The sequence below is a fragment of the Salmo salar genome, chromosome ssa10, assembly GCF_905237065.1.
Source record: "Salmo salar chromosome ssa10, Ssal_v3.1, whole genome shotgun sequence".
NCBI classification, from domain to species: domain Eukaryota; kingdom Metazoa; phylum Chordata; class Actinopteri; order Salmoniformes; family Salmonidae; genus Salmo; species Salmo salar.
The window spans coordinates 122,987,202-123,014,735 of NC_059451.1; the positions used below are offsets into that span (position 1 = coordinate 122,987,202).

The window sequence follows — 27,534 nt, forward strand, 5'->3', positions numbered from 1 at the left end:
AGCAGACTGCCAACATATTCTCCAATATACTGTAGCAGACTGCCAACATATTCTCCAATATACTGTAGCAGACTGCAAACATATTCTCCACTATACTGTAGCAGACTGCAAACGTATTCTCCAATATACTGTAGCAGACTGCAAACGTATTCTCCAATATACTGTAGCAGACTGCCAACATATTCAACCAATATACTGTAGCAGACTGCCAACATATTCAACCAATATACTGTAGCAGACTGCCAACATATTCTCCAATATACTGTAGCAGAATGCCAACATATTCTCCAATATACTGTAGCAGAATGCCAACATATTCTCCAATATACTGTAGCAGACTGCAAACATATTCTCCAATATACTGTAGCAGACTGCCAACATATTCTCCAATATACTGTAGCAGACTGCCAACATATTCAACCAATATACTGTAGCAGACTGCCAACATATTCTCCAATATACTGTAGCAGACTTCCAACATATTCTCCAATATACTGTAGCAGACTGCCAACATATTCTCCAATATACTGTAGCAGACTGCCAACATATTCTCCAATATACTGTAGCAGACTGCCAACATATTCTCCAATATACTGTAGCAGACTGCCAACATATTCTCCAATATACTGTAGAAGACTGCCAACATATTCTCCAATATACTGTATCAGACTGCAAAGATATTCTCCAATATACTGTAGAAGACTGCCAACATATTCTCCAATATACTATAGCAGACAGCCAACATATTCTCCAATATACTGTAGCAGACTGCCAACATATTAAACCAATATACTGTAGCAGACTGCCAACATATTCTCCAATATACTGTAGCAGACTGCCAACATATTCTCCAATATACTTTCGCAGACTGCCAACATATTCAACCAATATACTGTAGCAGACTGCCAACATATTCTCCAATATACTGTAGCAGACTGCCAACATATTCTCCAATATACTGTAGCAGACTGCAAACATATTCAACCAATATACTGTAGCAGACTGCCAACATATTCTCCAATATACTGTAGCAGACTGCCAACATATTCTCCAATATACTGTAGCAGACTGCAAACATATTCAACCAATATACTGTAGCAGACTGCCAACATATTCTCCAATATACTGTAGCAGACTGCCAACATATTCTCCAATATACTGTAGCAGACTGCCAACATATTCTCCAATATACTGTAGCAGACTGCCAACATATTCTCCAATATACTGTAGCAGACTGCCAACATATTCTCCAATATACTGTAGCAGACTGCCAACATATTCTCCAATATACTGTAGCAGACTGCCAACATATTCAACCAATATACTGTAGCAGACTGCAAACATATTCAACCAATATACTGTAGCAGACTGCCAACCTATTCATCAATATACTGTAGCAGACTGCCAACATATTCTCCAATATACTGTAGCAGACTGTCACATATTCATCAATATACTGTAGCAGACTGCCAACATATTCTCCAATATACTGTAGCAGACTGCCAACATATTCAACCATTATACTGTAGCAGACTGCCAACATATTCTCCAATATACTGTAGCAGACTGTCAACATATTCATCAATATACTGTAGCAGACTGCCAACATATTCTCCAATATACTGTAGCAGACTGCCAACATATTATCCAATATACTGTAGCAGACTGCCAACATATTCAACCAATATACTGTAGCAGACTGCCAAAATATTCTCCAATATACTGTAGCAGACTGCCAACATATTCTCCAATATACTGTAGCAGACTGCCAACATATTCTCCAATATACTGTAGCAGACTGCCAACATATTCTCCAATATACTGTAGCAGACTGCCAACATATTCTCCAATATACTGTAGCAGACTGTCACATATTCATCAATATACTGTAGCAGACTGCCAACATATTCTCCAATATACTGTAGCAGACTGCCAACATATTCAACCATTATACTGTAGCAGACTGCCAACATATTCTCCAATATACTGTAGCAGACTGTCAACATATTCATCAATATACTGTAGCAGACTGCCAACATATTCTCCAATATACTGTAGCAGACTGCCAACATATTATCCAATATACTGTAGCAGACTGCCAACATATTCAACCAATATACTGTAGCAGACTGCCAAAATATTCTCCAATATACTGTAGCAGACTGCCAACATATTCTCCAATATACTGTAGCAGACTGCCAACATATTCTCCAATATACTGTAGCAGACTGTCAACATATTCATCAATATACTGTAGCAGACTGCCAACATATTCTCCAATATACTGTAGCAGACTGCCAACATATTATCCAATATACTGTAGCAGACTGCCAACATATTCAACCAATATACTGTAGCAGACTGCCAAAATATTCTCCAATATACTGTAGCAGACTGCCAACATATTCTCCAATATACTGTAGCAGACTGCCAACATATTCTCCAATATACTGTAGCAGACTGCCAACATATTCTCCAATATACTGTAGCAGACTGCCAACATATTCTCCAATATACTGTAGCAGACTGCCAACATATTCTCCAATATACTGTAGCAGACTGCCAACATATTCTCCAATATACTGTAGCAGACTGCCAACATATTCTCCAATATACTGTAGCAGACTGCAAACATATTCTCCTCTATACTGTAGCAGACTGCAAACGTATTCTCCAATATACTGTAGCAGACTGCAAACGTATTCTCCAATATACTGTAGCAGACTGCCAACGTATTCAACCAATATACTGTAGCAGACTGCCAACATATTCAACCAATATACTGTAGCAGACTGCCAACATATTCTCCAATATACTGTAGCAGAATGCCAACATATTCTCCAATATACTGTAGCAGAATGCCAACATATTCTCCAATATACTGTAGCAGACTGCCAACATATTCTCCAATATACTGTAGCAGACTGCCAACATATTCTCCAATATACTGTAGCAGACTGCCAACATATTCAACCAATATACTGTAGCAGACTGCCAACATATTCTCCAATATACTGTAGCAGACTGCCAACATATTCTCCAATATACTGTAGAAGACTGCCAACATATTCTCCAATATACTGTATCAGACTGCAAAGATATTCTCCAATATACTGTAGAAGACTGCCAACATATTCTCCAATATACTATAGCAGACAGCCAACATATTCTCCAATATACTGTAGCAGACTGCCAACATATTAAACCAATATACTGTAGCAGACTGCCAACATATTCTCCAATATACTGTAGCAGACTGCCAACATATTCTCCAATATACTGTAGCAGACTGCCAACATATTCAACCAATATACTGTAGCAGACTGCCAACATATTCTCCAATATACTGTAGCAGACTGCCAACATATTCTCCAATATACTGTAGCAGACTGCCAACATATTCTCCAATATACTGTAGCAGACTGCCAACATATTCTCCAATATACTGTAGCAGACTGCCAACATATTCTCCAATATACTGTAGCAGACTGCCAACATATTCTCCAATATACTGTAGCAGACTGCAAACATATTCAACCAATATACTGTAGCAGACTGCCAACATATTCTCCAATATACTGTAGCAGACTGCCAACATATTCTCCAATATACTGTAGCAGACTGCCAACATATTCTCCAATATACTGTAGCAGACTGCCAACATATTCTCCAATATACTGTAGCAGACTGCCAACATATTCTCCAATATACTGTAGCAGACTGCCAACCTATTCATCAATATACTGTAGCAGACTGCCAACATATTCTCCAATATACTGTAGCAGACTGTCACATATTCATCAATATACTGTAGCAGACTGCCAACATATTCTCCAATATACTGTAGCAGACTGCCAACATATTCAACCAATATACTGTAGCAGACTGCCAACATATTCTCCAATATACTGTAGCAGACTGTCAACATATTCATCAATATACTGTAGCAGACTGCCAACATATTCTCCAATATACTGTAGCAGACTGCCAACATATTATCCAATATACTGTAGCAGACTGCCAACATATTCAACCAATATACTGTAGCAGACTGCCAACATATTCTCCAATATACTGTAGCAGACTGCCAACATATTCTCCAATATACTGTAGCAGACTGCCAACATATTCTCCAATATACTGTAGCAGACTGCCAACATATTCTCCAATATACTGTAGCAGACTGCCAACATATTCTCCAATATACTGTAGCAGACTGCCAACATATTCTCCAATATACTGTAGCAGACTGCCAACATATTCAACCAATATACTGTAGCAGACTGCCAACATATTCTCCAATATACTGTAGCAGACTGCCAACATATTCTCCAATATACTGTAGCAGACTGCCAACATATTCTCCAATATACTGTAGCAGACTGCCAACATATTCTCCACTATACTGTAGCAGACTGCCAACATATTCAACCAATATACTATAGCAGACTGCCAACATATTCTCCAATATACTGTAGCAGACTGCCAACATATTCTCCACTATACTGTAGCAGACTGCCAACATATTAAACCAATATACTGTAGCAGACTGCCAACATATTCTCCAATATACTGTAGCAGACTGCCAACATATTCTCCAATATACTGTAGCAGACTGCCAACATATTCTCCAATATACTGCAGCAGACTGCCAACATATTCTCCAATATACTGTAGCAGACTGCCAACATATTCTCCAATATACTGTAGCAGACTGCCAACATATTCTCCAATATACTGTAGCAGACTGCCAACATATTCAACCAATATACTGTAGCAGACTGCCAACATATTCTCCAATATACTGTAGAAGACTGCCAACATATTCTCCAATATACTGTATCAGACTGCAAAGATATTCTCCAATATACTGTAGAAGACTGCCAACATATTCTCCAATATACTATAGCAGACAGCCAACATATTCTCCAATATACTGTAGCAGACTGCCAACATATTAAACCAATATACTGTAGCAGACTGCCAACATATTCTCCAATATACTGTAGCAGACTGCCAACATATTCTCCAATATACTTTCGCAGACTGCCAACATATTCAACCAATATACTGTAGCAGACTGCCAACATATTCTCCAATATACTGTAGCAGACTGCCAACATATTCTCCAATATACTGTAGCAGACTGCCGACATATTCTCCAATATACTGTAGCAGACTGCCAACATATTCTCCAATATACTGTAGCAGACTGCCAACATATTCTCCAATATACTGTAGCAGACTGCAAACATATTCAACCAATATACTGTAGCAGACTGCCAACATATTCTCCAATATACTGTAGCAGACTGCCAACATATTCTCCAATATACTGTAGCAGACTGCCAACATATTCTCCAATATACTGTAGCAGACTGCCAACATATTCTCCAATATACTGTAGCAGACTGCCAACATATTCTCCAATATACTGTAGCAGACTGCCAACATATTCTCCAATATACTGTAGCAGACTGCCAACATATTCAACCAATATACTGTAGCAGACTGCAAACATATTCAACCAATATACTGTAGCAGACTGCCAACCTATTCATCAATATACTGTAGCAGACTGCCAACATATTCTCCAATATACTGTAGCAGACTGTCACATATTCATCAATATACTGTAGCAGACTGCCAACATATTCTCCAATATACTGTAGCAAACTGCCAACATATTCAACCATTATACTGTAGCAGACTGCCAACATATTCTCCAATATACTGTAGCAGACTGTCAACATATTCATCAATATACTGTAGCAGACTGCCAACATATTCTCCAATATACTGTAGCAGACTGCCAACATATTATCCAATATACTGTAGCAGACTGCCAACATATTCAACCAATATACTGTAGCAGACTGCCAAAATATTCTCCAATATACTGTAGCAGACTGCCAACATATTCTCCAATATACTGTAGCAGACTGCCAACATATTCTCCAATATACTGTAGCAGACTGCCAACATATTCTCCAATATACTGTAGCAGACTGCCAACATATTCTCCAATATACTGTAGCAGACTGCCAACATATTCTCCAATATACTGTAGCAGACTGTCACATATTCATCAATATACTGTAGCAGACTGCCAACATATTCTCCAATATACTGTAGCAGACTGCCAACATATTCAACCATTATACTGTAGCAGACTGCCAACATATTCTCCAATATACTGTAGCAGACTGTCAACATATTCATCAATATACTGTAGCAGACTGCCAACATATTCTCCAATATACTGTAGCAGACTGCCAACATATTATCCAATATACTGTAGCAGACTGCCAACATATTCAACCAATATACTGTAGCAGACTGCCAAAATATTCTCCAATATACTGTAGCAGACTGCCAACATATTCTCCAATATACTGTAGCAGACTGCCAACATATTCTCCAATATACTGTAGCAGACTGTCAACATATTCATCAATATACTGTAGCAGACTGCCAACATATTCTCCAATATACTGTAGCAGACTGCCAACATATTATCCAATATACTGTAGCAGACTGCCAACATATTCAACCAATATACTGTAGCAGACTGCCAAAATATTCTCCAATATACTGTAGCAGACTGCCAACATATTCTCCAATATACTGTAGCAGACTGCCAACATATTCTCCAATATACTGTAGCAGACTGCCAACATATTCTCCAATATACTGTAGCAGACTGCCAACATATTCTCCAATATACTGTAGCAGACTGCCAACATATTCTCCAATATACTGTAGCAGACTGCCAACATATTCTCCAATATACTGTAGCAGACTGCCAACATATTCTCCAATATACTGTAGCAGACTGCCAACATATTCTCCAATATACTGTAGCAGACTGCAAACATATTCTCCTCTATACTGTAGCAGACTGCAAACGTATTCTCCAATATACTGTAGCAGACTGCAAACGTATTCTCCAATATACTGTAGCAGACTGCCAACGTATTCAACCAATATACTGTAGCAGACTGCCAACATATTCAACCAATATACTGTAGCAGACTGCCAACATATTCTCCAATATACTGTAGCAGAATGCCAACATATTCTCCAATATACTGTAGCAGAATGCCAACATATTCTCCAATATACTGTAGCAGACTGCCAACATATTCTCCAATATACTGTAGCAGACTGCCAACATATTCTCCAATATACTGTAGCAGACTGCCAACATATTCTCCAATATACTGTATCAGACTGCAAAGATATTCTCCAATATACTGTAGAAGACTGCCAACATATTCTCCAATATACTATAGCAGACAGCCAACATATTCTCCAATATACTGTAGCAGACTGCCAACATATTAAACCAATATACTGTAGCAGACTGCCAACATATTCTCCAATATACTGTAGCAGACTGCCAACATATTCTCCAATATACTGTAGCAGACTGCCAACATATTCAACCAATATACTGTAGCAGACTGCCAACATATTCTCCAATATACTGTAGCAGACTGCCAACATATTCTCCAATATACTGTAGCAGACTGCCAACATATTCTCCAATATACTGTAGCAGACTGCCAACATATTCTCCAATATACTGTAGCAGACTGCCAACATATTCTCCAATATACTGTAGCAGACTGCCAACATATTCTCCAATATACTGTAGCAGACTGCAAACATATTCAACCAATATACTGTAGCAGACTGCCAACATATTCTCCAATATACTGTAGCAGACTGCCAACATATTCTCCAATATACTGTAGCAGACTGCCAACATATTCTCCAATATACTGTAGCAGACTGCCAACATATTCTCCAATATACTGTAGCAGACTGCCAACATATTCTCCAATATACTGTAGCAGACTGCCAACCTATTAATCAATATACTGTAGCAGACTGCCAACATATTCTCCAATATACTGTAGCAGACTGTCACATATTCATCAATATACTGTAGCAGACTGCCAACATATTCTCCAATATACTGTAGCAGACTGCCAACATATTCAACCAATATACTGTAGCAGACTGCCAACATATTCTCCAATATACTGTAGCAGACTGTCAACATATTCATCAATATACTGTAGCAGACTGCCAACATATTCTCCAATATACTGTAGCAGACTGCCAACATATTATCCAATATACTGTAGCAGACTGCCAACATATTCAACCAATATACTGTAGCAGACTGCCAACATATTCTCCAATATACTGTAGCAGACTGCCAACATATTCTCCAATATACTGTAGCAGACTGCCAACATATTCTCCAATATACTGTAGCAGACTGCCAACATATTCTCCAATATACTGTAGCAGACTGCCAACATATTCTCCAATATACTGTAGCAGACTGCCAACATATTCTCCAATATACTGTAGCAGACTGCCAACATATTCTCCAATATACTGTAGCAGACTGCCAACATATTCAACCAATATACTGTAGCAGACTGCCAACATATTCTCCAATATACTGTAGCAGACTGCCAACATATTCTCCAATATACTGTAGCAGACTGCCAACATATTCTCCAATATACTGTAGCAGACTGCCAACATATTCTCCACTATACTGTAGCAGACTGCCAACATATTCAACCAATATACTATAGCAGACTGCCAACATATTCTCCAATATACTGTAGCAGACTGCCAACATATTCTCCACTATACTGTAGCAGACTGCCAACATATTAAACCAATATACTGTAGCAGACTGCCAACATATTCTCCAATATACTGTAGCAGACTGCCAACATATTCTCCAATATACTGTAGCAGACTGCCAACATATTCTCCAATATACTGCAGCAGACTGCCAACATATTCTCCAATATACTGTAGCAGACTGCCAACATATTCTCCAATATACTGTAGCAGACTGCCAACATATTCAACCAATATACTGTAGCAGACTGCCAACATATTCTCCAATATACTGTAACAGACTGCCAACATATTCTCCAATATACTGTAGCAGACTGCCAACATATTCTCCAATATACTGTAGCAGACTGCCAACATATTCAACCAATATACTGTAGCAGACTGCCAACATATTCTCCAATATACTGTAACAGACTGCCAACATATTCTCCAATATACTGTAGCAGACTGCCAACATATTCTACTATACTACTGATACACTCAATGCATACTACTGATGCACTCAATGCATACTACTGATGCACTCAATGCATACTACTGATGCACTCAATGCATACTACTGATGCACTCAATGCATACTACTGATGCACTCAATGCATACTACTGATGCACTCAATGCATACTACTGATACACTCAATGCATACTACTGATGCACTCAATGCATACTACTGATGCACTCAATGCATACTACTGATGCACTCAATGCATACTACTGATGCACTCAATGCATACTACTGATACACTCATTGCATACTACTGATACACTCAATGCATGGAAAATACCACTGTTGTTGACCTCACTGACTGACTGAAGTCTGTTGACATTTGTGTTTGGAGAAAACAAACAACAAGACAGCAACAGGTTGTAAGAAATACACAGACAGACAAGGCTGACCTGGGTCCATCACAGAGACAGACAAGGCTGACCTGGGTCCATCATAAAGACAGACAAGGCTGACCTGGGTCCATCATAGAGACAGACAAGGCTGACATGGGTCCATCACAGAGACAGACAAGGCTGACCTGGGTCCATCACAGAGACAGACAAGGCTGACCTGGGTCCATCACAGAGACAGACAAGGCTGACCTGGGTCCATCAGAGACAGACAAGGCTGATATGGGTCCATCACAGAGACAGACAAGGCTGACCTGGGTCCATCACAGAGACAGACAAGGCTGACATGGGTCCATCACAGAGACAGACAAGGCTGACCTGGGTCCATCACAGAGACAGACAAGGCTTATATGGGTCCATCACAGAGACAGACAAGGCTGACCTGGGTCCATCACAGAGACAGACAAGGCTGATATGGGTCCATCACAGAGACAGACAAGGCTGACCTGGGTCCATCACAGAGACAGACAAGGCTGATATGGGTCCATCACAGAGACAGACAAGGCTGACCTGGGTCCATCACAGAGATAGACAAGGCTGATATGGGTCCATCACAGAGACAGACAAGGCTGACCTGGGTCCATCATAAAGACAGACAAGGCTGACCTGGGTCCATCATAGAGACAGACAAGGCTGACCTGGGTCCATCACAGAGACAGACAAGGCTGACCTGGGTCCATCACAGAGACAGACAAGGCTGACCTGGGTCCATCATAGAGACAGACAAGGCTGACACTTTATAGGTAATAGGGTGCCATTTTGGGACGCAGACCAGTTGTTGAGTATTTCCCGTGAAGTATTTATTTATTGCAAAGTTGAGAAGTTCTAAATTATGAGACTTGACAAAGACTTTGTAAACTCTGAGAGTGGCAGTTCAGATCCCCCCGAAAAAATTTGGAATGAATAGAGATCTAGAATGCTGAGGATTCTAGAACGAGAAAATGGTGACGATTCTTTTTGATACTAGTGGTGATATTTTGTTGTCAACAGAAACTAAACTGTGGTTTCATTTGCATGTGTTGTATGAGATATTATGTTCAACGAGAGAGAAGCTAACTATCACATGTAAGAAAAACATTGTTTTCTTTCAAAAGCTTCTTCTAACTTTTTTTTAAAAATTATGCACACTTGAAATCAGCTTATTCTATAGCAAGAGACTCTTAGCAGAAACGTTTTTATGTAGCTGACAGTTTTTTCACTTTCCCAAATTCAGATATTGTTTACTTACTGTATGGTTTTAGTCAGGGGTTGGAACCAAAATTATTGCCCAATTGTTTCGTTCTGAACTAGCTTGTGTGCGAACAACAGCACAATATTTAAAACAAAAAATCGTCTTAAGGCCTTTTGCAGACTGTATGTCGGATTCAGTCTTTTGCGATCATCACGTCACATTGTGCGATGTTACCAAAAATTAAAATCTTGATATCAACCTGGCCAGATGGTACGATTTGCTTCAGTTCTATCGTCACTATTCTGCGATCGACTTGAGAGGCTACGTCGGCCGACGTAGGCTACGTCAACTGCAGCGGTGTGTGTTCGATCTGCCCTGATGACAGCAGCCAGCAATGCAAGCCTATCTCTATCCTTATGAGAGAGTGAAGTGAAGTGAGTTTGGAAAAACTGAAAATAGTTTTCACATACAAACTTCATATGTCCGCACTCAGAATCAAATAGGCTTCCCTGAAATAACGTGGTCGGTCTGGTAGATTTTTTTGGGGTGGGGGGGCAGGGGATTGGTGATTATGTGCATTTATCAAAATCCTATCGGGTAACCTAATTTCAGATGTCATGTAAACAAGATTATTAGGGAAATCGTTCTTCTGGCAAAGGATGTAAACGTTTTAATTCTGTGCATACACAGTTCCGGCCGTGTTCCAATTGGTCAGTCACCGGGATCGGCTCGTAAACACCAGCATGATAAAGGCTAAAACCAATCTGACACTGCCAGAACTTTGTCGGAGCCTACGACCGCAAGTAGTGGTACTGAGTCAGCAGACCCAGACCCTGTCTCACTGAACCAGGAGCCAAGACATAGTGGTACTGAACCAGCAGCCCTAGACCCTGTCTCACTGAACCAGCCAAGACGTAGTGGTACTGAACCAGCAGACCTAGACCCTGTCTCACTGAACGAGGAGCCAAGACATAGTGGTACTGAACCAGCAGACCTAGACCCTGTCTCACTGAACCAGCCAAGACGTAGTGGTACTGAACCAGCAGACCTAGACCCTGTCTCACTGAACCAGCCAAGACGTCCGACAATTGTTTACGACCTAGGAATTTGCCCAAGACGTAAACATTTTGTCTGACATGGCAAAATCATGGCATAAGACGGCTAAAATTGTATAGTCTGTGGTGGGGTTTACCTTTTTATAGTTAATAAATCCAATGTGAAACGTGGATTATTGTATTCTTAACTAGCATTGAAAAAGTGAATCCATTCTTCTCTAATGAAAAATCTCTCTCCCTAATTTCTGAATTAGGCCCGCAACGTCAGTAAACTACAGTAGCCTATGCTTCGGAGGGGGAGGGGCTACAGTAACCTATGCTTCGGAGGGGGAGGGGCTACAGTAACCTATGGTTCGGAGGGGGAGGGGCTACAGTAACCTATGCTTCGGAGGGGGAGGGGCTACAGTAACCTATGCTTCAGAGGGGGAGGGGCTACAGTAACCTATGCTTCAGAGGGGGAGGGGCTACAGTAACCTATGCTTCAGAGGGGGAGGGGCTACAGTAGCCTACGATTCCGATTCGGAGGGGCAGGGGCAAGTAGCCTAGACACACAAAGATCTTCAACTGGCAGGAAGACGCTGGAATAAGTTTCAAAGTGTGAGGGCTTTGCATAGGCTCTTTATTGTTACGTTTTTTATGGGACTGTAAAAAAATTCCTGGAATGTTAAAAAGAAACGTTATTGACCAGTTCCCAAGCTGTTCGGGAACAGTATAGATCGATTTAGTTCCCCGAACCGGTTCCAACCCCTGGTTATAGGAAATACATTTTATTCAGGGACCTCCTTTCAAAAGAGTAACGCTTCACTAAGTACACCAAACTTAACTTAATTAATATACCAAATTTTAAATGAAAAAAATAAATAAATAACATGTACTACTGAGATAATATGAGCTGTTTGCATTTTGTTTAACAATACATAAGGATACACACCGATGCAGAGTTGATATAACAATATATTGTTTATATCTGTATCTGTAGGAATGTGTTGTTTTTTCACAGCTCCAATACTTATTTGTAAGTCAAGAAGATACTTTAGTAAGCCTTTGGTTGACCTATTTATCAGTAACATTAATCCTTATAAAATATATATATATATATAGCAAGTCAAATAAAATATATCCTGTTTTATTTGGGCAAAGTTTTTCGTTTTCTTTTGTCTGATCATGTCTCTGCTATGGTGGTGGTGCTGCTTGATTTAAACTGTTAAACCCTTGTGAAAATGACATGTCAAAAAGAGATACAGGTGAACTATATGCTTGTATGTAAATGCCATTTCAGTAAAGAAAAATTCTAAGGTTTCAGTACAGAACAGTACGGGGTTTGGGGGATTATTGGGGAAAAGCAAAATGCATGTATTTTACATTATGCACAAATTAAAGTATTCAAATACAAGATGTAAATTAAAAAAGTTCTTGCATGAAATAAATTTTGTATACAACAGTATTTTAGACTCTGTTTTTATTTAACAGGCAAAACATGCATTCATGTTTTATATTTTATCTCTAGCATACAGCTTTTTAAATATTTTCTACAGTACTTCTTTGCGGGGTCAAAGAATGCTTCCATGAGTTGGGACTATGGGAGCATGACAACTACTGACTGAACCTCTGTACATGCAACTTGTACAACAAAAGCATGATCTGGGCATGAATATTAACATTCTTAAGAATACAAACATTGTCTTTGCCTTGGCTATAAGCATGGGAAATACATGGTAAAACAGCCACCTTTACCATGATGAGAAACTAACAGAGCACATTTTCTTTATCGTCATTCCACCACCTGCCCCCCTGCATTGTTCTGTAGAGGTAGCCTAGGCTAGCCTAGCCAACTGCTCTCTGCACTGTTCTGTAGAGGTAGCCTAGCCCCCGCTGCAATGTTCTAGTAGAGGTAGCTTAGCCTAGCCACCTGCCCCTTGTACTGTTCTGTAGAGTTAGCCTAGCCTAGCCTAGCCACCTGCCCAATTGCACTGTTCTGTAGAGGTAGCCTAGCCCCCGCTGCACTGTTCTGTAGAGGTAGCCTAGCCCCCGCTGCACTGTTGTGTAGAGGTAGCCTAGCCCCCGCTGCACTGTTCTAGTAGAGGTAGCCTAACCTAGCCACCTGCCCCCTGTACTGTTCTGTAGAGTTAGCCTAGCCTAGCCACCTGTCCCCCTGCACCCCTTCTGTAGAGGTAGCCTAGCCACCTGCTCCCCTGTACTGTTCTAGTAGAGGTAGCCTAGCCACCTGCCCCCTGTACTGTTCTGTAGAGTTAGCCTAGCCTAGCCTAGCCTAGCCACCTGTCCCCCTGCACCCCTTCTGTAGAGGTAGCCTAGCCACCTGCTCCCCTGTACTGTTCTAGTAGAGGTAGCCTAGCAACCTGCCCCACTGCACCCCTTCTGTAGAGCAGGGATCATCAAGATAATTCAGACACTTTTTGGGGGAACGAATGGTCAAGATGCCGGAATAAAATTACTATTAACTTCTAGACTGAAAATTTACCGCAAACTGTAATGTCATCGTTACATTTGTATATGACACATATCTGTTATGCATGGAGAAAATTAAAATCACTTGGAGCTGATTTGCTAAAGTTTTTAATGTTTTACAGAAATTAAATAAATATGAATAAAATAAAATCACCAGCGGCCCGTGAGTTGGGGAACCCTACTGCAGAGGTAGCCTAGCATAGCCACCTGGCCCCTGCACTATGCTAGTAGAGGTAGCCTAGCATAGCCACCTGGCCCCTGCACTATGCTAGTAGAGGTAGCCTAGCATAGCCACCTGGCCCCTGCACTATGCTAGTAGAGGTAGCCTAGCATAGCCACCTGGCCCCTGCACTACGCTAGTAGAGGTAGCCTAGCATAGCCACCTGGCCCCTGCACTATGCTAGTAGAGGTAGCCTAGCATAGCCACCTGCCATTACACTGTTATAGTAGAGGTATTCTAGCCTCCTACACTGTTATAGTAGAGGTATTCTAGCCTCCTACACTGTTATAGTAGAGGTATTCTAGCCCCCTACACTGTTATAGTAGAGGTATTCTAGCCTCCTATACTGTTATAGTAGAGGTATTCTAGCCCCCTACACTGTTATAGTAGAGGTATTCTAGCCTCCTATACTGTTATAGTAGAGGTATTCTAGCCTCCTACACTGTTATAGTAGAGGTATTCTAGCCCCCTACACTGTTATAGTAGAGGTATTCTAGCCTCCTACACTGTTATAGTAGAGGTATTCTAGCCCCCTACACTGTTATAGTAGAGGTATTCTAGCCCCCTACACTGTTATAGTAGAGGTATTCTAGCCTCCTACACTGTTATAGTAGAGGTATTCTAGCCTCCTACACTGTTATAGTAGAGGTATTCTAGCCTCCTATACTGTTATAGTAGAGGTATTCTAGCCTCCTACACTGTTATAGTAGAGGTATTCTAGCCTAGCCCCCTACACTGTTATAGTAGAGGTATTCTGGCCTAGCCTCCTACACTGTTCTAGTAGAGGTATTCTAGCCTAGCCTCCTACACTGTTATAGTAGAGGTATTCTAGCCTAGCCTCCTACACTGTTATAGTAGAGGTATTCTAGCCCCCTACACTGTTATAGTAGAGGTATTCTAGCCTCCTACACTGTTATAGTAGAGGTATTCTAGCCTCCTACACTGTTATAGTAGAGGTATTCTAGCCTCCTACACTGTTATAGTAGAGGTATTCTAGCCTCCTACACTGTTATAGTAGAGGTATTCTAGCCTCCTACACTGTTATAGTAGAGGTATTCTAGCCCCCTACACTGTTATAGTAGAGGTATTCTGGCCTAGCCCCCTACACTGTTATAGTAGAGGTATTCTGGCCTAGCCCCCTACACTGTTATAGTAGAGGTATTCTGGCCTAGCCCCCTACACTGTTATAGTAGAGGTATTCTAGCCTAGCCTCCTACACTGTTATAGTAGAGGTATTCTAGCCCCCTACACTGTTATAGTAGAGGTGTTCTAGCCTCCTACACTGTTATAGTAGAGGTATTCTAGCCCCCTACACTGTTATAGTAGAGGTATTCTAGCCTAGCCTCCTACACTGTTATAGTAGAGGTATTCTAGCCCCCTACACTGTTATAGTAGAGGTATTCTAGCCTCCTACACTGTTATAGTAGAGGTATTCTAGCCTCCTACACTGTTATAGTAGAGGTATTCTAGCCTCCTACACTGTTATAGTAGAGGAATTCTAGCCTCCTACACTGTTATAGTAGAGGTATTCTGGCCTAGCCTCCTACACTGTTATAGTAGAGGTATTCTAGCCTAGCCTCCTACACTGTTATAGTAGAGGTATTCTAGCCCCCTACACTGTTATAGTAGAGGTATTCTAGCCTCCTACACTGTTATAGTAGAGGTATTCTAGCCTCCTACACTGTTATAGTAGAGGTATTCTAGCCTCCTACACTGTTATAGTAGAGGTATTCTAGCCTCCTACACTGTTATAGTAGAGATATTCTAGCCTCCTACACTGTTATAGTAGAGGTATTCTAGCCCCCTACACTGTTATAGTAGAGGTATTCTAGCCCCCTACACTGTTAGAGGTATTCTAGCCCCCTACACTGTTATAGTAGAGGTATTCTAGCCTCCTACACTGTTATAGTAGAGGTATTCTAGCCCCCTACACTGTTATAGTAGAGGTATTCTAGCCCCCTACACTGTTATAGTAGAGGTATTCTAGCCCCCTACACTGTTCTAGTAGAGGTATTCTAGCCTCCTACACTGTTATAGTAGAGGTATTCTGGCCTAGCCTCCTACACTGTTATAGTAGAGGTATTCTAGCCTCCTACACTGTTATAGTAGAGGTATTCTAGCCTCCTACACTGTTATAGTAGAGGTATTCTAGCCCCCTACACTGTTATAGTAGAGGTATTCTAGCCTCCTACACTGTTATAGTCGAGGTATTCTAGCCTCCTACACTGTTATAGTAGAGGTATTCTAGCCTAGCCCCCTACACTGTTATAGTAGAGGTATTCTAGCCTCCTACACTGTTATAGTAGAGGTATTCTGGCCTAGCCTCCTACACTGTTATAGTAGAGGTATTCTAGCCTCCTACACTGTTATAGTAGAGGTATTCTAGCCTCCTACACTGTTATAGTAGAGGTATTCTAGCCCCCTACACTGTTAGAGGTATTCTAGCCTCCTACACTGTTATAGTAGAGGTATTCTAGCCTCCTACACTGTTATAGTAGAGGTATTCTAGCCCCCTACACTGTTATAGTAGAGGTATTCTAGCCTCCTACACTGTTATAGTAGAGGTATTCTAGCCTCCTACACTGTTATAGTAGAGGTATTCTAGCCTCCTACACTGTTATAGTAGAGGTATTCTAGCCTAGCCCCCTACACTGTTATAGTAGAGGTATTCTGGCCTAGCCTCCTACACTGTTATAGTAGAGGTATTCTAGCCCCCTACACTGTTATAGTAGAGGTATTCTAGCCTCCTACACTGTTATAGTAGAGGTATTCTAGCCTCCTACACTGTTATAGTAGAGGTATTCTAGCCTCCTATACTGTTATAGTAGAGGTATTCTAGCCTCCTACACTGTTATAGTAGAGGTATTCTAGCCTAGCCCCCTACACTGTTATAGTAGAGGTATTCTGGCCTAGCCTCCTACACTGTTATAGTAGAGGTATTCTAGCCCCCTACACTGTTCTAGTAGAGGTATTCTAGCCTAGCCTCCTACACTGTTATAGTAGAGGTATTCTAGCCCCCTACACTGTTATAGTAGAGGTATTCTAGCCTCCTACACTGTTATAGTAGAGGTATTCTAGCCTCCTACACTGTTATAGTAGAGGTATTCTAGCCTAGCCTCCTACACTGTTATAGTAGAGGTATTCTAGCCTCCTACACTGTTATAGTAGAGGTATTCTAGCCCCCTACACTGTTATAGTAGAGGTATTCTAGCCTCCTACACTGTTATAGTAGAGGTATTCTAGCCTAGCCCCCTACACTGTTATAGTAGAGGTATTCTAGCCTAGCCCCCTACACTGTTATAGTAGAGGTATTCTGGCCTAGCCTCCTACACTGTTATAGTAGAGGTATTCTAGCCCCCTACACTGTTCTAGTAGAGGTATTCTAGCCTAGCCTCCTACACTGTTATAGTAGAGGTATTCTAGCCCCCTACACTGTTATAGTAGAGGTATTCTAGCCTCCTACACTGTTATAGTAGAGGTATTCTAGCCTCCTACACTGTTATAGTAGAGGTATTCTAGCCTAGCCTCCTACACTGTTATAGTAGAGGTATTCTAGCCTCCTACACTGTTATAGTAGAGGTATTCTAGCCCCCTACACTGTTATAGTAGAGGTATTCTAGCCCCCTACACTGTTATAGTAGAGGTATTCTAGCCCCCTACACTGTTATAGTAGAGGTATTCTAGCCCCCTACACTGTTATAGTAGAGGTATTCTGGCCCCCTACACTGTTATAGTAGAGGTATTCTAGCCCCCTACACTGTTATAGTAGAGGTATTCTAGCCCCCTACACTGTTATAGTAGAGGTATTCTAGCCTCCTACACTGTTATAGTAGAGGTATTCTAGCCTAGCCTCCTACACTGTTATAGTAGAGGTATTCTAGCCTCCTACACTGTTAGAGGTATTCTAGCCCCCTACACTGTTATAGTAGAGGTATTCTAGCCTCCTACACTGTTATAGTAGAGGTATTCTAGCCTCCTACACTGTTATAGTAGAGGTATTCTAGCCTCCTACACTGTTATAGTAGAGGTATTCTAGCCTAGCCCCCTACACTGTTATAGTAGAGGTATTCTAGCCTCCTACACTGTTAGAGGTATTCTAGCCCCCTACACTGTTATAGTAGAGGTATTCTAGCCTAGCCTCCTACACTGTTATAGTAGAGGTATTCTAGCCTCCTACACTGTTAGAGGTATTCTAGCCCCCTACACTGTTATAGTAGAGGTATTCTAGCCTCCTACACTGTTATAGTAGAGGTATTCTAGCCTCCTACACTGTTATAGTAGAGGTATTCTAGCCTCCTACACTGTTATAGTAGAGGTATTCTAGCCTAGCCCCCTACACTGTTATAGTAGAGGTATTCTAGCCTAGCCCCCTACACTGTTATAGTAGAGGTATTCTAGCCCCCTACACTGTTATAGTAGAGGTATTCTAGCCTCCTACACTGTTATAGTAGAGGTATTCTAGCCTCCTACACTGTTATAGTAGAGGTATTCTAGCCCCCTACACTGTTATAGTAGAGGTATTCTAGCCTCCTACACTGTTATAGTAGAGGTATTCTAGCCCCCTACACTGTTATAGTAGAGGTATTCTAGCCCCCTACACTGTTATAGTAGAGGTATTCTAGCCTCCTACACTGTTATAGTAGAGGTATTCTAGCCACCTACACTGTTATAGTAGAGGTATTCTAGCCCCCTACACTGTTATAGTAGAGGTATTCTAGCCTCCTACACTGTTATAGTAGAGGTATTCTAGCCCCCTACACTGTTATAGTAGAGGTATTCTAGCCCCCTACACTGTTATAGTAGAGGTATTCTAGCCTCCTACACTGTTATAGTAGAGGTATTCTAGCCTCCTACACTGTTATAGTAGAGGTATTCTAGCCTCCTACACTGTTATAGTAGAGGTATTCTGGCCTAGCCTCCTACACTGTTATAGTAGAGGTATTCTGGCCTAGCCCCCTACACTGTTATAGTAGAGGTATTCTAGCCTCCTATACTGTTATAGTAGAGGTATTCTAGCCCCCTACACTGTTATAGTAGAGGTATTCTAGCCTCCTACACTGTTATAGTAGAGGTATTCTAGCCTAGCCCCCTACACTGTTAGAGGTATTCTAGCCCCCTACACTGTTATAGTAGAGGTATTCTAGCCTCCTACACTGTTATAGTAGAGGTATTCTAGCCCCCTACACTGTTATAGTAGAGGTATTCTAGCCTCCTACACTGTTATAGTAGAGGTATTCTAGCCTCCTACACTGTTATAGTAGAGGTATTCTAGCCTCCTACACTGTTATAGTAGAGGTATTCTAGCCTCCTACACTGTTATAGTAGAGGTATTCTAGCCTCCTACACTGTTATAGTAGAGGTATTCTAGCCCCCTACACTGTTATAGTAGAGGTATTCTGGCCTAGCCCCCTACACTGTTATAGTAGAGGTATTCTGGCCTAGCCCCCTACACTGTTATAGTAGAGGTATTCTAGCCTAGCCTCCTACACTGTTATAGTAGAGGTATTCTAGCCCCCTACACTGTTATAGTAGAGGTGTTCTAGCCTCCTACACTGTTATAGTAGAGGTATTCTAGCCCCCTACACTGTTATAGTAGAGGTATTCTAGCCTCCTACACTGTTATAGTAGAGGTATTCTAGCCTCCTATACTGTTATAGTAGAGGTATTCTAGCCCCCTACACTGTTATAGTAGAGGTATTCTAGCCTCCTACACTGTTATAGTAGAGGTATTCTAGCCCCCTACACTGTTATAGTAGAGGTATTCTGGCCTAGCCCCCTACACTGTTATAGTAGAGGTATTCTAGCCTCCTACACTGTTATAGTAGAGGTATTCTAGCCTCCTACACTGTTATAGTAGAGGTATTCTAGCCTCCTACACTGTTATAGTAGAGGTATTCTAGCCCCCTACACTGTTATAGTAGAGGTATTCTAGCCTCCTATACTGTTATAGTAGAGGTATTCTAGCCTCCTACACTGTTATAGTAGAGGTATTCTAGCCCCCTACACTGTTATAGTAGAGGTATTCTAGCCCCCTACACTGTTATAGTAGAGGTATTCTAGCCCCCTACACTGTTAGAGGTATTCTAGCCTCCTACACTGTTATAGTAGAGGTATTCTAGCCTCCTACACTGTTATAGTAGAGGTATTCTAGCCTCCTACACTGTTATAGTAGAGGTATTCTAGCCCCCTACACTGTTATAGTAGAGGTATTCTAGCCTCCTATACTGTTATAGTAGAGGTATTCTAGCCTCCTACACTGTTATAGTAGAGGTATTCTAGCCTCCTACACTGTTATAGTAGAGGTATTCTAGCCTCCTACACTGTTATAGTAGAGGTATTCTAGCCTCCTACACTGTTATAGTAGAGGTATTCTAGCCTCCTACACTGTTATAGTAGAGGTATTCTAGCCTCCTACACTGTTATAGTAGAGGTATTCTAGCCTCCTACACTGTTATAGTAGAGGTATTCTAGCCCCCTACACTGTTATAGTAGAGGTATTCTAGCCTAGCCCCCTACACTGTTATAGTAGAGGTATTCTAGCCTCCTACACTGTTATAGTAGAGGTATTCTAGCCCCCTACACTGTTATAGTAGAGGTATTCTAGCCTCCTACACTGTTATAGTAGAGGTATTCTAGCCTAGCCTCCTACATTGTTATAGTAGAGGTATTCTAGCCTCCTATCCATCGTCAGCATCATCCTCATACATCATTTGTTGTAATAATTGTCTGTGTTGTTTTGTTTTTGATATGTTTGTAGAGACCGACCAGCGACAGCCTCGGAGCAGACCAGCAGCATCAGACTCAGTTTGTGTAATGAACCGTGGTGTTCCCACCACCATATGTCTATCCCATAATAAGACCCCATCACCGCAACACCAGCCACCCACCTGATAATACATTAGCCTCGTTTGTTGTGTGTAAAATTAGTTTTAAATAATTGGGTGTTAAGGTGGCAGCCTGTACCTCACAGACTAAATGGCATCCTAATCCTATTTAATACCCACACTGATCAGAAATTAGTGCACTACATAGGGAATAGGGTGGCATTGGGTTCTGGTCTAAAGTAGTGCACTATATATATGGAATAGGGTGCCATAGGGCTCTGGTCTAAATTAGTGCACTATATATATGGAATAGGGTGCCATAGGGCTCTGGTCTAAAGTAGTGCACTACATAGGGAATAGGGTGTCATAGGGCTCTGGTCTAAAGTAGTGCACTATATAGGGAATAGGGTGCCATAGGGTTCTGGTCTAAAGTAGTGCACTATATAGGGAATAGGGTGCCATAGGGCTCAGGTCTAAAGTAGTGCACTATATAGGGAATAGGGTGCCATAGGGCTCTGGTCTAAATTAGTGCACTACATAGGGAATAGGGTGCCATAGGTCTCTGGTCTAAAGTAGTGCACTACATAGGGAATAGGGTGCCATAGGGCTCTGGTCTAAAGTAGTGCACTACATAGGGAATAGGGTGCCATAGGGCTCTGGTCTAAAGTAGTGCACTACATAGGGAATAGGGTGCCATAGGGCTCTGGCCTAAATTAGTGCACTACATAGGGAATAGGGTGCCATAGGGCTCTGGTCTAAAGTAGTGCACTACATAGGGAATAGGGTGTCATAGGGCTCTGGTCTAAAGTAGTGCACTATATAGGGAATAGGGTGCCATAGGGCTCTGGTCTAAAGTAGTGCACTACATAGGGAATAGGGTGCCATAGGGCTCAGGTCTAAAGTAGTGCACTATATAGGGAATAGGGTGCCATAGGGCTCTGGTCTAAAGTAGTGCACTACATAGGGAATAGGGTGCCATAGGGCTCAGGTCTAAAGTAGTGCACTACATAGGGAATAGGGTGCCATAGGGCTCTGGTCTAAAGTAGTGCACTACATAGGGAATAGGGTGCCATTTGGTTTAACTCAGCATAGGGAGTGTTGTTGTCGGGCCTCATGTAGGTCAGTATCTGTGACTGGTTATTGTGCTGTAACGTTCTGTAATGTTCTGTGCCTATTGTTGGTGTGTATGTGCCTAGTGCCTGTATATAAACTTGTGTGTGCAAAAACTCTGTACTAGTACTCCTAAATGTTTATTTTGAGTGATTATAAAATATTTGTGTGCTGCTTCTGTTTTAAAATAATAATAATAATAATAAACTGTTACCCAGATACATTCTATCACCCCCCTTCCCCAACAGATTATCTCTATTCCTACGTTTCTATCACCCTCCTTCCCCAACAGATTATCTCTATTCCTACGTTTCTATCACCCCCCTTCCCCAACAGATTATCTCTATTCCTACGTTTCTATCACCCCCCTTCCCCAACAGATTATCTCTATTCCTACGTTTCTATCACCCTCCTTCCCCAACAGATTATCACCCCCCTTCCCCAACAGATTATCTCTATTCCTACGTTTCTATCACCCCCCTTCCCCAACAGATTATCTCTATTCCTACGTTTCTATCACCCTCCTTCCCCAACAGATTATCTCTATTCCTACTGTTCTACCACCCTCCTTCCCCAACAGATTATCACCCCCCTTCCCCAACAGATTATCTCTATTCCTACTGTTCTATCACCCTCCTTCCCCAACAGATTATCACCCCCCTTCCCCAACAGATTATACTCTATTCCTACGATTCTATCACCCTCCTTCCCCAACAGATTATCTCTATTCCTACGTTTCTATCACCCCCTTCCCCAACAGATTATCTCTATTCCTACGTTTCTATCACCCTCCTTCCCCAACAGATTATCTCTATTCCCAACAGTTCTATCACCCCCTTCCCCAACAGATATATGTTCTATCACCCTCCTTCCCCAACAGATTATCTCTATTCCTACTGTTCTATCACCCTCCTTCCCCAACAGATTATCTCTATTCCTACTGTTCTATCACCCTCCTTCCCCAACAGATTATCACTCTATTCCCCAATACTGTTCTATCACCCTCCTTCCCCAACAGATTATCACCTGCCTTCCCCAACAGATTATCACCCTCCTTCCCCAACAGATTATCACCCTCCATCCCCAACAGATTATCTCTATTCCTACTGTTCTATCACCCTCCTTCCCCAACAGATTATCTCTATTCCTACTGTTCTATCATCCTCCTTCCCCAACAGATTATCACCCCCCTTCCCCAACAGATTATCACTTATGTCAGCCAGACGAAACCAAGTTAACAGCAAGTTTTTACATAGTAAAGTTGCACTGTCATTGTCACATAATAATAATTATAATAATAATTATAAGCCTTTTGCACTGTTTGCACCTGTGAAAATAAAAATTCCTTTCATTATACTTTCTGAGACAAAGTTAGGATTTAAATACTGTTTGTCCACATAGGAGCCCAAACACAATAACAATATAAGCAATATAATAATTTCTAAAACACACCACTCTCACTTCTTTGCTGTTGATCACTAAAGCCAAGGCATTATAACAACCAGATCTGCTGTTACAAAGCGGTCAGATAAAAACCTACAACCGTGTTGGTTAAGCAAATTCCACTTCCTGATAGAAATGTCACACATTTAGCCTATCAAGTATCAACACACGATTACAGTTGAACAACAATGTGTATATTTTTCCTATTCAATGGCATGGCTGTAGGTTGAAAATACCAATTAGCAACAGTAGGCCTATATTTTCAACCAACATTTTGGTTTTTAACTATGTGAGGGCACTTTTAATAGGTGAACCAACCTACCGTTAATAAATCATAGCCAGAACATTGTCACTTCATCATAGCGGAAAAGGGCCTCTAGTTTACGGAACCATCCCAGGGGGAATTTGTTTTAACCAACATGAAAGACTAGTCAGTGTAGTCGTTCAGCTGTCAGTCATACCAATGATCAGTAGTAGTACAACATCTGAAAGCTTAGGCAGGCAAGGCAGTATAACAAACCCCAAAAATGCATAGCTATTGAAAAGGTGGATATCATTCAAAAAGTTGAAAATATAAAGAGTACAAAACATTAGGAACACCTTCCTAATATTCTCCCTCAGAACAGCCTTAATTCATCAGGGCATGGGACTCTACAAGGTGTTAAAAGCGTTCCACAGGGATGCTGGGTCCATGTTGACTCCAGTGATTCCCACAGTTGTGTCAAGTTGGCTGGATGTCCTTTGTGTGGTGGACCATTCTTTATACACATGGGAAACTGATGAGGATGAAAAACCCAGCAGCGTTGCAGTTCTTGACACAAACCGGTGCGCCTGGCACCTACTACCAAACCTCGCTCAAAGGCACTTAAATCTTTTAACATGCCCCTTCATCCTCTGAATGGCACACACACACATAATCCATGTCTCAAGTCTTAAAAATACTTCTATAACCCGTCTCCTCCCCTTCATCTACACTGATTTGAAGTGTATTTAACAGGTGACATCAATAAGGGATCATAGCTTTCACCTGGTCAGTCTATGTCATGGAAAGAGCAGGTGTTCTTAATGTTTTGTCGAAGCAGTGTAAGTACTAGTAATTGGTTGTAAAAGCATAATTTGGTATCCCTTTTAGCCTGCAGGTATTATGTTTTATTACTTGTTATAAACATGTATAAATCTTTATAATGTCTTATTATAAGGCTTATAATATGTTATGTTTCTGTATGTATAACATGCACAACCCACTTTAAATGGCTCTAAATGACTGTTATTTGGCCACAATGAGAGGATACTGAGACAACGCTGTATGAAGTCTTATAATGCATTATACCTGCAGGCTTTAAGTCAAGGGTTATTCACCAGTTTACATCATTTGTAAAAATTAAATACGGTAGTTACTGTTATCCAGTGGTTATTAAGGGACCAACATGTTTATGAAACCACTACAAAAACACACTGCCTACTGACTGACAGCTTACTGAGATGTCGATGTGCTTCCTGACAGAACACAGCTGGACCAATGGCTGCCAATGGAACTACCTGAGCACAATGGGAGGAAACTATGGTGTCCAACATGGAACAAACAACAGGGTCATGTTCATTAGGCAGCAAAACGGAAGTAAACGGACTGAAACAAGGAGGGACTTCTTGAAATTATCCAATAAGTAACACATATTTTTTTTTCTTCATAGCAAAATATTTTGAAACGTTTTCCGTTCCATCCCCTAATGAATACGACCCAGCAGTAATCCTTTATAACAATCATTAACCCAACAAACAGGAAAGTATTGTGGTCCGTTTTGTGAAACTTGAACAGTGTGTCTAGTTATTTGCAGGGTGTTCGTTCCCTTCAGTGATCGTTTCAACTGGTTTGTTGTTTAGGGATTTCTGTGTATTTTTTTCTGAAAAGTTCTGAACAGTTCAGAGTCAGATTGTACATTTAAATAGTGAAAAAAAATAAACATTTTAAAACACATACGATTATTTTTCAATGAGTGTTGATTTATTTTTTGAAGAAAGTCAAAGATAGTAGTAATTCATTGGTTTATCTTCATTTTATGTAATCTTTTTATAACCATTTTTTATCATCACAAACATATTTCAGTGACATCAATGTTTTCAGGCTGCCTCCCAATCCCATATCATCATTTCTTTGCATAGATAAACATACACAATGATATTGTAATATATCCTGCAAACTGTACGATCGCTTATCAGACAGACAGACAGACAGACAGACAGACAGACAGACAGACAGACAGACAGACAGACAGACAGACAGACAGACAGACAGACAGACAGACAGACAGACAGACAGACAGACAGACAGACAGACAGACAATGAGAGATGTCAGGGGCCATTCAAATTGGAAACATTTAAACAAGACAGGATTTGACAAAATACCTGCAGTATTTCAATGTAGACACAATCCCCATAACATACAGTGAAGACATTTAACGGTCGTCCAGTCCTTATATCACCTCCTATACATGGTCTTAAAACTTCAGTAATTATGACAAATATTACCCATATAACCTCATCGGCCTGCTACACATATAGCATTCTACAGGGCCAGCGGATAAAATATAAATATTTCACTGTATAACAACAGTATAGCCTGAAAATGTGTCCCAAATGGCACCCTACTCTCTATATAGTGCACTACTTTTGACCAGAGCCCTATTCCTTAAATAGTACACTCCTTTTGACCAGAGCCCTATGAGACATATGTGTCCTACAAAAGGGAATTTAGGGGTGCCATTTGGGACACAGACCCGGTATTACTGAGTGAGGGAGTCCAGGAGATTTGAGTGCCTTCTGTCAGTCAAGATCACTGCAATAAAAAGGGGGCCAGTGACAGAGATGGAACTATTGCACTGGCCTAGCATATATATATATACAAACTGGGAAAGGAAGCAGTCAAAAGTTTGAACACACCTACTCACTACGTTATAGAATAATAGTAAAGACATCAAAACTATGAAATAACACAAACGGAATCATGTGGTGCAGTCGCAAAATATCATCCATCGCTGTGATGAAACTGGCTCTCATGAGGACCGCCACAGGAAAGGAAGACCCAGAGTTTCCTCTGCTGCAGAGGACAAGTTCATTAGAGTTACCGGCCTCAGAAATTGCAGCCAAAATAAATGCTTCACAGAATTCAAGTAACAGACACATCTCAACATCAACTGTTCAGAGGAGACTACTTGAAATCAGGCCTTCATGGTCGAATTGCTGCAAAGAAACCACTACTAAAGGACAACAATAACAAAAAGAGACTTGCTTGGGCCAAGAAACACGGAAATCTGTCCTTTGGTCTGATGAGTCCAAATTTGATATTTTTGGTTCCAACCGCCTTGTCTTTGTGAGACACAGAGTTTGTGAACAGATGGTCTCTGCATGTGTAGTTCCCACCATGAAGCATGGAGGAGGAGGTGTGGTGGTGCTTTGCTGATGACACTGTCAGTGATTTATTTAGAATTCAAGGCACACTTAACCAGCATGGCTACCACAGCATTCTGTAGCGATACACCATCCCATCTGGTTTTGCGCTTAGAGGGAATATCATTTGTTTTTCAACAGGACAATGACCCAAAACACACCTCCAGGCTGTGTAAGAGCTATTTGACCAAGAAGGAAAGTGATGGAGTGCTGCATCAGATGACCTGG

The 27,534-nt window shown here is 41.1% G+C and overlaps 1 protein-coding gene across 2 annotated transcripts in view; it reads left to right on the forward strand.

Moving 5' to 3' along the window:
- Positions 1-21,625, forward strand: part of LOC106593086 (potassium voltage-gated channel subfamily C member 1) — an 80,702-nt gene extending 59,077 nt beyond the window's left edge. For both annotated transcript variants that reach the window (XM_045688662.1, XM_045688663.1), the window contains one exon: positions 21,242-21,625. In XM_045688662.1, coding sequence (XP_045544618.1) covers positions 21,242-21,375 — 134 coding nt within the window. In that variant the 3' untranslated portion in view covers positions 21,376-21,625. The remainder of the gene's footprint in view (positions 1-21,241) is intronic.
- Positions 21,626-27,534: the final 5,909 nt, after the last annotated feature.